Source organism: Ascaphus truei, chromosome 9, assembly GCF_040206685.1.
Source record: "Ascaphus truei isolate aAscTru1 chromosome 9, aAscTru1.hap1, whole genome shotgun sequence".
Lineage (NCBI taxonomy): Eukaryota > Metazoa > Chordata > Amphibia > Anura > Ascaphidae > Ascaphus > Ascaphus truei.
Window position 1 is genome coordinate 36250947 of NC_134491.1, and position 15212 is coordinate 36266158.

General features: G+C 44.0%; 1 protein-coding gene across 3 annotated transcripts in view; it reads right to left on the bottom strand.

The window, feature by feature from the left end:
- Window positions 1-15212, bottom strand: part of MDGA2 (MAM domain containing glycosylphosphatidylinositol anchor 2) — a 648696-nt gene that overhangs the window by 68936 nt on the left and 564548 nt on the right. For all 3 annotated transcript variants that reach the window (XM_075614385.1, XM_075614384.1, XM_075614382.1), the window contains one exon: window positions 108-256. In XM_075614385.1, the coding sequence (XP_075470500.1) occupies window positions 108-256 (149 nt within the window). The remainder of the gene's footprint in view (window positions 1-107; window positions 257-15212) is intronic.

Consider the following 15212-nt stretch of genomic DNA (forward strand, 5'->3'; position numbering starts at 1 on the left):
TGTTTGGGGGAGATATTCAACGAAACGTATGTACACAAGACAACAATAACAGGTTACAATTAGGAAACAGGGATTGATTTTTTTAAGGTAAAACCACAGTTTCTCACCTGCTTAATCCCCAAACGATATGCCAGGATACGATCCACAGCGTCAGGGTTCATTTGGGTCCATTGTAAACTGTAAGAATAAACCCGGGCTTTGTTTTGCCAAAGTGGGTTATAGGTGTCAAAGTAGAACTCTGGCGAGTAGGCCTTCCCTGCATAGAAAATACAACACTTAGAACATTGAAAGGATTCTTTGAAAGTGTTGCAAGAAACTTCTTTAACTACATTATAGGTATTCCTATTTAACAGTTCCTATCTAATCAAAATATTAAAAAAAGTATTTTAAAGCACACTTCCTATTCACTGAATAGTAAATAAATCAAAGTAAAGTATATCAATAATCTTCTCATCAAGAAACCCTCATTTAAGATAACATAAATTAAATGAGCAAGGACCATTACTATATCTTAAATGCTGTTTTCGTATGTGCTAAACAAGGGGTGGCCAAATCCAGGTCTCAAGGACCAATAATAGGTCAAGTTTTCAGGATACCCCTGCTTCAGCACACGTGGCTGAATCAGTGGCTCGGTTGGCTGAGACACTGATTGAGCTACCTGAGCGGAAGCAGGGGTATCCTGAAAACCTGACTTGCTGGGGGCCCTTGAGAATTGGAGTTGCCCACCCCTGTGCTAAGCCATAGTACAAGTTTCTATACTATGCCAAACTGCTAAATTGGTGCAAAAAAATAGAAAAAGGGAGCACAGGTGTCTTTCCACTGTGCTATAAGGGGATACACAGTATCAAAAAAACTTGTGTATATACAGGTGTAGCATACGTTATTACCTGTTATTATCTCCTTGACCATTATTTTAAATGGAGCTTACTGTTAAATAATGCACCCGCGATAAGAGGAGCGGTAATGCCTGCTACATCTGAAAATGGTGTCACTTTCTCTTATAAGGCTCTACACTGGACAATAATTGCTCAATGTGACAGAAAAATGTCCCTTGGTATCCAAAATTTTCCAATAACTATGCTATTTTGATGACCTTCCACACAACGGGGTAATGACATGTTTAATATGCATTTACATTTTCTTTTCTCTTTATGCCATTTGATGGAATATAGCTTTGCTCGTTTTGCATGCAGAATCATTCGAGCAAAAAATGGAAGCTTTGCCTTTATGAAATACTACACGCAACATCGGAGAGCCTGTTTTTAATGGCAATTAATTTAGAAATAACTTTGCTTTGAGAATTGGATTTGAATGAGGGCAATCTTTTTCTCATACAACACATTTGCCATCAAAATGAAATCATTTTAACAGCAGGGGTAAAGTCCTATTAGCGCAAGTTATTGATATGGATTTGTTCATAAAAAGCAAGGTTGTTCTTTTAAAAATCCAGTAATTAAATTTGAGTTAAGCTGTCGTTTTTCATATTCGTTTCATTGGTTGCATTCTGAGAAACGAAGGCTTCTGTAATCAATGAAAACTAGGCTTGGTGATACTTTTTCTAGCATGTCCACGCTACGGATATATCGGGGGGGGGGTTATTTATTAAACTGCATTAGTGCTGATCGAGGCACTACTGTACAGTGATGGCACCCCGATTGGCACTATTGCATTTTAATAAATAACCCCCAGAGTATTAACAGTAATATAAAATGACAGTACCCAGGCAAGAGGCTTAAAAGTAACGTTTTACATTTTTATCTATATGTCACAAATGCAACACATTTTTTGTGGCAGATACAGTATTCCATCAAAAATATCAATCCTGATGCATCCTTATAGCATTTACTGCAATAGTTAATGCTGTACACTTTTGCTGTTGTTGAACATTTTCTAAATGAAATAGGAATGACTTATTAATCATATGTATTTGATTTGCAAGGTACTGCAAGGATTCCATGTTAAAATGGATGAGAAGTAAAGAGTGACACACTGTGCTCATTTGCATGTCATTACCCAGAACCCCAGCCTGCAGTAGAAGCACTGTGTCCTAAGAGATAACGGGGAAAGACAGGGTTGCAGACCTGTCTGAGACATGCAAATGCACCACAAGTGGTATTTTTTATTTTAGGTACTGCACCACTTACAAACAGGTATAAGACGTTTTCCACAATGCTGTGAATCACATGGCAGAATTAAATAAAATGTCTATTTTACAGTAACTGTATTCGAAGCATCTTCAGTAAGAAGTTATTTTCTCTTTGACATATTTTAGATTTATTGTATTTTATGTTGAAGACTGAGCCACTAATTGAGCCACCTGTACTGAAGCTCGGATATCCTTAAAGCCTGACCGGTTGGGGTGGTGGGTTTGAGAACTGGAGTCGAGAATTAAGTGATAGGATCCAACGAATTATAAACTAAGAATATAGATCAAATGTGAACTTTCCCTAAAACGACCTTCACATTTGGGGATGGGAAGTGTTAAAGCAGAAAATATCATCCTTCACCTGGTGGTATTTAGGTTTCCCTGTAGGAAAACATTTGACTTGCATATGGTAAAAGAGACTGCAGAACTGGAGGCCATCTGCTTTTATTTTTTTCTGTAGTCTTCTCATTATTCCCAAATCTATTTCAGTGAAGAGAACTGGCCAAAATCTCAAAGTACGCTCAATTATTTACTTAAATACAAACTCAAAGATGACATGTTAAAGAAACATAGGGGCCAATGTATCAAAGCAAAGGTAATGTAATTCTGGGATACAACATGGCACCAGATGTATTAACAACCGTATTTATTTCAATAACATTTGATTCTTTGAAACCATAGGGTGCAGGTCTTCGTCCAAGAATGACACCACATTTTATTGTATACATACAGTAGGGAATTATTTACAATACAGTACAAGCCTGGGATGGGCACTTCCGAATGCAAAGTTTCATAGTGCTGCAACCCGATCTGTCGGAATTTAAAGAATAACCCCTTCCCGACCATATTATATTCGAAGATGAAGATGTCAGGTCTGGAAAGGTCTTGAAGAGTTACAAATTTGGGGACCTGTAAGGTTAGTCTATTAAAGTGTATCGATACCTGTAACAATAGTCATGGTGTGTTAGACTTCCGAAAAAAAGACACATTATGTCTGTATGTTTATCAGAAATTGCGTCAGAGAGAAAGTCATTGGCCTCATTTACTCCAAGTAATGCCTCTTGATACCCTTTATTAATTCTTCATCTGTACCCAAATAAACTCACTAAAATGTTAAATAAAATTAGCTGTGTGCGTATATATATATATATATATATATATATATATATATATATATCAACTGTAAATATTCCTGTATATTCATTTGCATGTCTTAGACAGGTCTGCAACCCTGTCTTTTACCATTATCACCCAGCACACAGCACTTCCACTGCAGCAAGGGATTCTGGGAAATGACATGCAAATGAGCACACAGTGCCACCTTTTATCTCATGCTCACATTACATGAGCAACCCTTAGCCAATGCATGCTGCTTTAAACACAGCTTTTAAGCAAGGGCTTGGGAGATGCAGTCTCTTTTACCATATGCAAGTCAAATGTTTTCCTACAGGGAAATCTAAATACCACCAGGTGAAGGATGATATTGTGGGTTAACTGACTTTGCATCTTCCAAGTCCTTGCTTAAAAGCTGTGTTTAAAGCAGCATTTCCCAGAATCCCTTGCTGCAGTGGAAGTGCTGTGTGATGGGTGATAATGGTAAAAGACAGGGTTGCAGACCTGTCTAAGACATGCAAATGAATATACAGGAATATTTACTGTCGCGGCCGAGGTTATTTGAGCATTTGCCCGGTCTCGGCCGCGACAGTAACCTGGCGCGCGCCGGGATGTCCCGGGCGCGCGCCGAAGCCTCGGAGGAGAGGCCCGCCGTTCGGGGCTTCCCCCTCTCCTCACCGGGTCCGCCGGGTCCCCCGGAACGTCCCGCCGCCGTCCTCACATCCGCGCGACACCAGGGCTCCCTCGGGGAGCCCTGGGCACGCGTACAGGCGGCACAGGCACCCGATGACGCGTGACCGCGCATCGGTGATGCGCGGCACGCCGAGGGAGTGCGGCTCGCAAGCCGGGACATATCCCGGCTAGCGGAATGAGCCACACTCAAATAAAGTGTGCCGCCTGTGTACAGTTGCTTTATGCTTTACTGTGGAGGGTTTTAGTCACTTTTTTTACCCACCATAACCTTAATAAATGTGGTGATTATGTGTGTGTGTGTGTGTGTGTGTGTGTGTGTGTGTGTGTGTGTGTGTGTGTGTGTGTGTGTGTGTGTGTGTGTGTGTGTGTGTGTGTGTGTGTGTGTGTGTGTGTGTGTGTGTGTGTGTGTGTGTGTGTGTGTGTGTGTGTGTGTATATGTATGTATGTGTGTGTATGTGTATATATGTATGTGTATGTGTATGTGTATATATGTATATATATGTATATATATATATATATATATACGTGCATCACCTGAGCCGAATCTTCTTTTCCTTTCAATAGTTAGTCTTTGGAAGTAATCACAAAACTCAATGGCACTACTTACACATTGATCAAAGTGCTTAGCATCATTACTGTTTGTTAAAAGCCTTTAGTTCTTGTAGCATCAAATTAGTGGAAAGTTTTGTTTTAAGGCACGTAGACTGCAGAAATTTGTAGAAATGCACTACAAACTAATTCAAGGGAATGAGAACGCTGTCTTAAACAGCAACTGCCACTTACAGTGTAGTGTACTGGCCTTGAACTCCAATAAACCTTGGTAATACAACATATACAGTAGGCATAAACTGGTCAAAATAGTTACTTAAGGGAATACTTGGTTAACAATTCAGTAAACATATATATTTATTTATCTATCTAATGATAAACCCTTCAAAAGATACATGCATTGGGATATTTTTAATCAATAGAAATCACATTTTTTTTTTGTACTGTAACTCAAATTTTATTTCCAAAATGCAAAGACAGAATGTAATTTTAATACAATACATGAAACAATCCGACAAACGTTACATCCTGTCCAGAGAATATAAAAATAACAGGTATACAGAACTTGGGTATGTGAGGGGGAACAGGGTAACCTTCACTCCAGGACTGACTCACTCCTATCTTCATTTCTACATCTCTTACGCACTCTCTTCCGTCTCACATTATTTTACCTCCTTTTGCTTCAGAAGGTGAAATATATTATAAGCACACACACAGTCCCTACAAGCTCCAAACCCAAACCCACTACATACAATACATATCTATCTATCTATATCTATCCAATGAAAAAATAGTTTGCACTCACAGTTTCTCAGTGAAGGCAGATGCTCGTCCCATATAGAAGCATACACAAGGTGACCAGGAAAATCCAGGTAACAAAGAGACAGCACACCGCAGTATAATGAATAAATAAAGTGTATTAACAACACAGAGCAGCCAACGTTTCGGTCCTCAGAGTGGGACCTTCCGCAGCCCTGAGGAAGGTCCCACTCTGAGGACCGAAACGTTGGCTGCCCTGTGTTGTTAATACACTTTATTTATTCATTATACTGCGGTGTGCTGTCTCTTTGTTACCTGGATTTTCCTGGTCACCTTGTATATCTATATCTATATTTTTCTTTTCTTTCTTCCTATATACACTACCGACACACTTTATTGAAGTGTGGTCGGTACCGCAAGCCGGGAAATCTCCCGGCTTGCTAGTGGCCGCCCCTCGGCGTGCCGCGCGTCATAGACGCGCGGTCACGTGTCATCGGGAGCGTGCGCCCCCTGCACGCGTGTCCAGGGGCTCCCCGAGGGAGCCCTGGTGTCCCGCGATCGCGGGACAGCGGCAGGGGGTTCCGGGGGACCCGGCGGACCCGGCAGCGGTAGGGAGAGCGCCCCGATCGGAGGGCGCTCTTCCGCTGCTTCGGCGCGCGCCCGTCACACTCGGGCGCGCGCCAGGCTACTGCTGCGGCACAGAACGGGCAAATGCTCGAATAAACTGTGCCGCAGCAGTATATATATATATATATATATATATATATATATATAGGAAGAAAGAAAAGAAAAAGATGTGGCGCCACCTAAATCTATTATAACACAAATATTCAGATCAGATTCAGATTCAAATTCAGATCAGAGTCCAACTCCACAAGCTGTCCAAATGAGTCTTTGCAGCCTGAATGCAGGGGGATACCACTCCCTCCAAGATATCTTCAGAAAAAACAAACAAAAAACAGGCGTACTCATAGCGTAATAAAGTTTACAAAATTTATGTGAATATTGTCCAGATATATAAAAATACAATTCAGATCAGAGTCCAACTCCACACGCTTTCCAAATGAGTCTTTGCAGCCTGAATGCAGGGGGATACCACTCCCTCCAAGATATCTTCAGAAAAAACAAACAAAAAACAGGCGCACTCATAGCGTAATAAAGTTTACAAAATTTATATGGAGTAGGATAAGTAAAAATTCACACTCACAAACATAACGGGTAATAAAGCATTCATGAGTTATACTCAATCGCCAGCCAGGAAACAGGATGTCAGCAGCTCCAATGCAACCGTCTAGTGTGGAGAAAAACCAGCAGCACTGCAATTTCACTCCGTGTACCGGAGCAGGCAGGAGATGTCTCTCTAATCCAAGCCCTTCGTCACAGTAGTAAGCCTCTGGTAGCAATCTCGCGAGGTTTGGTGACGTCACTGGGCTCCTCCAGATAGACTGCGACGGTCTCCGCAAGATAAACACTGAGTATGGCGGCGTTTGGTAATGAATACCAAAAAATGGTATAGTCCCGAAGGTGAAGTGGCATACAATGAATAAAACTGGATAATATTATATCACAAAGCACTCCCTACGCGTTTCGTCTTATCAAGACTTCTTCAAGGGTTAAAAGCATAGGTTTGAAACATATATTTATAGTTACATTGAATAATAGAACAACAGAAAAGCTAATCAATGAAATACATATCAGATGAGTAGGTGGAAACTAAATTAACCCTTATAAATGCTGAATTAAATATATAAAGTATGTCAAAAAAAGAACATAACACTATAATACATGTCCATACAAAAATAAATAAATGGATATATAAATATATAAATATACAATCATATATTTAAACCTCAAGGATAACCAAAGAAAAAAATATATAATAGAAAAATTAAGTACATGTATAATAAATACTGATTATTTGCTAGATAACAAACAGATTCCTAAACGTAAATATTAAACGTAAATGAATATAAACAGAGATGTGTCCGAAAAAGAGATTCAGAGGGAGCAACTAAGGAGGAATAATGTTCTATAAATAAATAGTGAATGAATGATAAAAATGAGAGGGGGGAAGGGGGGGGGGAGGAGAAGGATAAAGGAAAAAGGGGGGGAAGGAAAAGGAGAGGGAAAAAATGGGACCAAAATAGTATTGGTGATTGATCATGGTACAAATAATACTAGAAGTATGATAAATAACTAAAAAAGGAGGGAGAAGATACACAAAGGTGTCAAGATCGATGGTGGCCACACAAGCGAAGCAGATAACACCTAAATAAAAAATGTATATTATAATAAGAAAGTGAAAGTGTATATTTGTATTAGGAACATATCAATCAAAGATAATGGAATATTTAGATTAGTTTAAACAAATGTGGCGGGCCTGAGCCCCAACGAAGGGAACGAAGTACATCGCTCAAACCAGACCTGCGCGAGGACTCACAACACCGACAAACATGCCCAAAACAAACCATTAGACTACTGTACTAATATCAATTTTGTCATTGAGACCATCTGGATATAATGTACTGAGTACATATATCCAGTATATCTCTCTGACACACAATTTTTTGAACCTATCACCCTCCGATAGGGAAGGTGAGATGAACTCGATTCCAATGATGGACAAGGAGCATGGATCTTTATTATGTATAGAATCATAATGACGAGATAAGCTATGCGACTGAAGACCATGTTTTATATTTCTACGGTGTTCGAGAAATCTCATGCTTAGAGATCTACAGAGAGTGCGGCCTACACTTTGCTTGTTTTTTCTGTATATATATATATATATATATATATATATATATATATATATATACAGGCATACCCCGCTTTAAGTACACTCACTTTAAGTACACTCGCGAGTAAGTACATATCGCCTAATAGGCAAACGCCAGCTCACGCATGCGCCTGTCAGCACGTCCTGAACAGCAATACCGGCTCCCTACCTGTACCGAAGCTGTGCGCAAGCGGGGAGACTATAGAGTCTGTTACAAATGCGTTATTTACATCAGTTATGCACATATATGATGATTGCTGTACAGTACATGCATCAATAAGTGGAAAAAGGTAGTGCTTCACTTTAAGTACATTTTCGCTTTACATACAATGTCCGGTCCCATTGCGTACGTTACTGCGGGGTATGCCTGTATATATTTAGCAAAAGGAGTACTACAGGTAGTGACCATAATGTATACAACAAAATCCCCAATGCTACATCCAACATGAAACATTATTAAGTTAAATACTACCTGTTATCCATCTAAGAAGTAAGGGTCATTACACAATCCTTTGGCCAATGCGTTATAAGCCTGCAACCACATCAAGGTTAACCCTTTACTGCAGGTCCTACACTGCCTGCACGTTCTCTACCGCTCTACTGGAGGGAGAAGTCTCTTAATAAACTGGTCAACACAGGACCTGCCAATAACAGTGGGGTTAACTTAAAAGCAAAAAGGAGGGGACACAAAAATTCCCAATAGTTCTTTCCAACCTACATTTAAAAACACACACAGTCCCTGCAAGCCCCACACAGACCATTACGTATGAGAAGAATAACATAGTATTTAACATAATAATTTGTCATGTTGGATGTAACTTTAGGGCTTTATTATTTTGTGTGTGTGTGTATATATATATATATAAAACACTTTGTGCAGAAATAACTCATTCCATTCCACTGTGTGCAGACCTTACATGGGCAACAATAGAGTTGTATCTGTCTTGTTCATTGTTCCAATAACATTAAAAGGGTCTATTTTTATTAATACATGTATTTATTTATAAAAATGTTTTACCAGGAAGTAGAACAGTACATTGAGAGTTGCCTCTCATTTTCAAGTATGTCCTGGGCATAGAGTTATGATGACGATACATGGTTACAAATACATAGTTACATTAAGTGAGTAGGGTTATACATTATATATAAGACATTGCATGCACAGTAAGAGATAATATATGTTATAGGCGTATGTAACAGTTATAGACCAGGTTAAAATGTCAGACAGCTTTAGTTTTGAAAGAACGTAGACTTGTGGCGTCTGTGAGATGTACATGGTACATAACTCAGACTATCATTTCATTTTCTAATTGGGAAAAGGAATTTTAATTAAAAATAAAACACAGCAGAAACAATAGACTGTGTCAAAACAGAACTATCGCTACTCTCAACTGTAATAATATCCTTCACTGTCACTGTCACTGTGCTCTCTTAGCATAAATAATGAGAACATATTTTTAGCTTTGCCTAACCTTCAGTTACCCTGAAAATCTGAATTAAACTCAAGATCAAAGAAAGAAAAAGTCTTTCTTCTGAAAACATGTCCTTATTTAGCATATTAAAATTGCCTGTAGCACTATACTGTAGCACTACACTGTTAGTATGAGGCCTACATGAGCCTAACACGCACGTTTTGATCAGCTCTAAAGCGGTGATGCTGAAGGCAGCGTTCTTCTCCGTGTTGTCAGCCTTTGGAGACTGCCTATAAATACACACACTAAAGGAAGCTCTTACATGTAGAAATTATTGTTATACGCTTTGCAACTCATAATGCATCTTCACAACTTGTCCCCTAAAGTATATGTACAAGAAAATGTTTCTTTTAAGGCGTCTGATTTTATATAAATCGCTTGCGTGCTTTCAGCTGCTGTGGCTGGAACTGGGTACATATTTAAAAAATACAAACACAAAACCTTACGTTTGCGTATTCTCCTGACTTTTATAAAGACTGTGGTCTTTTCCATTATTTTACCAGGCTCCTCAGTTTCGGAATGTTTTGCCCAAAAGCTCAAAGGCCCCGATACACTATGCTCTGTTAAATCATAAAAAAGTTTAGGTTACCTGAAATAGTAAAACACGTAATTTCCTGAGTTTAACACCTATCCACAAAGCTAATAATATGCAAAAACAATGTCCCTTGTTTATTTTATTAGCAAATACCACGGGTGTCCAACTCCAGTCCTCAAGGGCGACGAACAGGTCAGCTTTTCAGGATATCCCTGCTTCAGCAAAGGTGGCTCAATCAGTGGCTCTGATGTTGACTGAGCTAGCACTACCTTGCATTAGGTTAGAATAACATAGCATTTAGCATGAGGGAGGATGTGATTAAGTGTCCCTTGGTAAAGTACCAAGGGTCTTTTATACCTCCCCAAACACTCCTTTAGATAATATGTGGAGAGATTCCTGGGCACAAAATTGAACACACCCGAGATATTATGTCTGAAAAATATGCTAATTGGGATATCCAAAGTACTGTATATTCAAATGATTTATATTGGCATGTTTCCCAGGTTTATTCAGTTTTGGGCACCGGTATCTCTGTGTATCTGTTAAAGGAGTATTTGGGAAGGCGTGTAAATCACCTCTCCAGCAAAACCCAGACAGTATTTCAGAGTCTCGACAAAAGCGGCTCCCCATTCAGGCAACACTTAAAAGAACCCAACATTGAGAGACTTCCGGTGACGTCAGCTGGTATGGAGTAGCAGCCTGGGAGCTCCGCGGACTCACCCGAATAAACTTCAACATAAACACCCTTCCACCTAATATTCTCAACTAAAAAGAATATCCTCTGGAGGGGGAAACATCGGCGGGATGTCCAGGCAACAAAAAAAACCGGCATCACAAGTAGTAACGAAATACTTCTCCCCGCAGCAGACAAGCCCCGAACAGCAGTCTCCTACACAAGATGGCGGCGGCGCACGCGGTGCACAAGCTGCACAGGGCAAGACTGCCAAAGCCAGAGAGACCTCCACGCAGGAGCAGCCTCTAACCAGGGCCTTCATGGAGCAGCTGATGGCGGCCCAACACACCAAAATGCACGCATCCCTCCAAATGGAGATAAAAGCCGCGGTCCATGATCTCACTCAGCAGATTAATGGCCTAGCGGACAAAACCGCCACACTAGAAGGCGAAATGGAGGAGACCCATACGCGCCAGACAGCAACGGAGAACGAGATCTTCAGGCTCCGAGAGGAAATCGCTATGCTTAAAGACGGATTGGAGGACCAGGAGAACAGGGATAGGAGGCAAAACCTCCGTATTCGTAATATCCCCGAGACAGTTCTCCCTGGCCTCCTCCGCCCATACCTCGTGGATCTGTTTAAGTCTGTGAGTAACACAGTAAAAGACGAGGACTTGGAAATAGACCGAGCCCACAGGGCCTTAGGGCCCAGATCTGAGGACCCTGGAAGAAGGCGAGATGTGATTGTAAGGCTGCATAGCTATTCTGCTAAAGAAAATATACTTCGGGCATGCAGAGAAAAAGATCCACTTACCTTCCTCAACGAAAAGCTGCAAGTCTTCAGCGACCTGTCTAGCAAAACTGTGCTGCGGAGAAAAGAGATGAAACCCCTAACGACCCTGCTGCAGGATAACGAGATCAAATATCGTTGGGGGTTTCCCTTTAAGCTAACAGCCAGCAACAGCAAGGGCAGGTACCTCACGATTAGATTTCCGGAGGACATGGGCCCGTTTGCGCGCGGCGCTGGGGGCTGACCCCACCCGCGGCATGGATGCAGGATCAGCAGCAAGTCCCAGCCCAAAGCGAGGAGGAGGACAGCAACACCGAGCCGAGAAAAAGAGAAGGCCTCAACACGCAGCAAGACGCCCAAACGCTGAGGGGACCGGCGGAGAAGTCGATCACGATCCAGCGTCGCCTATACTACCGAGATGTCTCTCAGCGCACATAACGCGGGAATAACTCCCCACCACAGAGGGCCTAACATCGAAGGAACCCCAGAAACCTAAGTCCAGACGCCCCAAGACGGAGAGGCATCCATTAAAGTTCGTGGCCGGACAGCCACAAAGATGTCCAAGTTTATAGTTAATTGTTTACCAGTTTTATCCCCTTGAGGAGGCGGCCCGACCGGCCCAGATTCCCACAGTTGTGGGCCAAACATGGCTCCGGGGTCGAGGCCTGGGGGGAGGGGGGAGGGAGATGGTGGAACCCACAACATCATGGCGGAAGACTCCGAACAGTAAGTACTGCTCCCACAAAAAGCCCGCTGAGGCCCCCCCCCTCCCCCCCCCCCCCCAGTGGGAACGGTCCCGGTTGCCCGCTACTGAGTGCCAGGCCCAGCCGCAGAGAGAGCCCCCCTTCCCCTTCCCCCCCCCCCTCCCTCCCTCCACTGGCCGAACCACGACCTCCCCCGGCGGGTGCTCGCACTCAAGGGGGGCAAACAAAGATATACGTTCCTTGTTGGGATTGAGCTGACTCGCCAGAGTGTGACCGGATTTTGGCCCCAATAAAACACGAACAAGGGACATACTTGCTAATAGGCCAAGATGGCCTAATAAAGTTAAAACGTCACACAATATACAACCCTACCAACAAGCAAGCATATACTTTGCCAAGTAACCCATGTCTATTTAGAAAGGAATACACAGAACTTATCTCCCCCTCCTCCCCCTCCCCTTTTGTTCACGCCCCACTACTTTCCTTCCCCCTCCTCATTCCCCCCCCCCCCCTCATCCCCCCCCCCTCCCCTCATTCCCCACCCCTCCCCTCATTCCCCCCCCCCCTCCCCTCATTCCCCCCCCCTCCCCTCATTCCCCCCCCCTCCCCTCATTCCCCCCCCCTCCCCTCATCCCCCCCCTCCCCTCATTCCCCCCCCCTCCCCCATTCCCCCCCCTCCTCTCACTCTCCCCCCCTCCTCTCATTCCCCCCCTCCTCTCATTTCCCCCCCCCTCCCCACACTCCCCCCCCTCTCCACTCCCTCCCCTCCCCTCTCTCCCCCCATCCCCCCCTCCCTCCTCTCATTCCCCCCCCCTCCTCCCATCCCCCCCCTCCTCTCATTCCCCCCCCCTCCTCTCATCTCCCCCCCTCCTCTCATTCCCCCCCCTTCCCTCTTCCCCCCCCTCCAAGCCCCCCCTCGTCCAAGCCCCCCCTCTCCCCCCCTCCCTATCACCAGGGTTGCCCAAGACAAACCGTGTTACTCTGAGTCGTCTAGGATAATCTTAGCCTGAACTGAATGTCAACGCTGATTATATAATCTCAGGTGGAGAAACACATAATACTTGCCAAGCAGGCCGGCCGGATACAGACTGTGTTAAAACAAACGTCCAGAATGTCAACCATGTGAATGTATCACCTTATGCATACAGGTGAACTGCTGGATAAATATGTCTGCCTCCAATATAAAAACCAGAACAACATGTCCACCTCTTCCCCCGACCACCCCCTCCCCCCCACACCGCCCCCCCTCCAACACTCCCCCCCCCACACCCCGCCCCCCCCAACACTCCCCCCCAACACTCCCCCCCCCCCCCCTCCTTCTCCCAGGTTGCTCAAGGCAAACGGTATACTATTGAGGCGTTTGAAACATTATTAGCCTGAACTGAATGTTAACTGTGATAAAACATCCCCAGCGGTAGACATATATGAAACCTGCTAAGAGCATACTCGTTGGATACACACCACACAAAGACACACGTCCTTGAATGTTAACAAGGTAAATGTACACCCCATGCATACAGTTGCACTATCTGATAAAAATGTTCATTCAAATGTAAATGGTAGAACAGCATGCCTCCCCACACCCCCCCCCCCCCCCCTGCTCCCCTTCCCCCCCCCCCTTCACCTAAGGTTACTTAAGGCAAATTGTGTACTTCAGAGACGTTTGAAATACTCCAGACCGGAACTGTATGTCAACTGTGATAATACACCCACAGACGTGAATATATATGATATGTGTCAAGCATGTTTGGTGGTCACAAACCACGCAAAGGCGCACGACCTTGAAGATTAACCATGTAAATGTACCACCTATATATATATTAGAACTGTTAGATAAAAATGTCTGTCCCAAATGTAAAAAGCAGAGCAACATGTTCTCCCTTTCCCCTCCTTCTCCCCCCTCCCTTCCTCCTCCCCCTCTTTCTCCCACCCCCCCCTCCCCCAACCCCCCCCCCCTCCTCCCCACCCCCTCTTCCCCCACCCCTCTACCCCCACCTTCCCCCCCTCCCCCACTGCCTCCCCTCCACTCCTCCCCTCCCATCCCTTCACCCACCCACCCCCCCCTCTCCCCATCCCCTCGGCCCTCCCCAAAGCCCCCCTCCCCCAATTATCCCACTTCCCCTTCCCCCCGCCTCCCCATACGCTCTCCAGTTAAAAAACCCGCGGTTAAGCATCACCAAAATAAGGTTGCCCACAAGGATCCTGCCCTGCTAAGTGCAAACAGGATAGGGTATCATGTACATAGTTTAGCTGAGTCTGCACCCTCGGCTTGTTGCTCCCCAGTTAAGGGGTTAACGGATTTCTCCCAACGGGCCTTAAGCCCAAATGCCGGCTAATAATACCGGTAGCAAATGCAGAGGATCCCTCGGAGACCTCTTTTCACTCTACTCTTTCCTGACGATTCTGTCCCGTCAGGCCCTTTATCCCTCCCCCCCTCCAGTACCTATCCTGCTGTGTCCAAACCCTTCCCCACACCCGAGGCCCAATGAAGTATCCCCCCCAGATCTAGACAGGTCCAGGCGACATAGTGTGCCGCTCCCCTCTCCCCCTCCTCCGAGGCCTACTGAAGCACTCAGCTCACACCTACCCTGCCTAGGTGAATTAAAATCCAAGACAAAACTCTTGACATGGGAATTCCAAGAGTTTCGGAGCCCAAAGCCCCGAAAGAAAACAAACAAAAATAATGTCCTCCATTAAACTGATATCAATTAATGCCAAGGGCCTTAACTCTCCGAGGAAAAGGAAACTAGTCCTAAGGGATTTGAAAAACTCCAAAGGGGATATAATTCTGATCCAGGAGACCCACTTTAACTCCCCGACCCCCCCCAACACATTCAGAAGTGTATTTCCCCAGGCATATTTCGCCTCGTCCCCAAGTAAAAAACGAGGAGTAGCTATTCTCCTCAGAGCAGGGACCCCCTTTGCGCTAACCAAGACTCAATCAGACCCAGACGGCCGATTTTTAATAGTTCAAGGGACATTATCAGGCACACCAATCA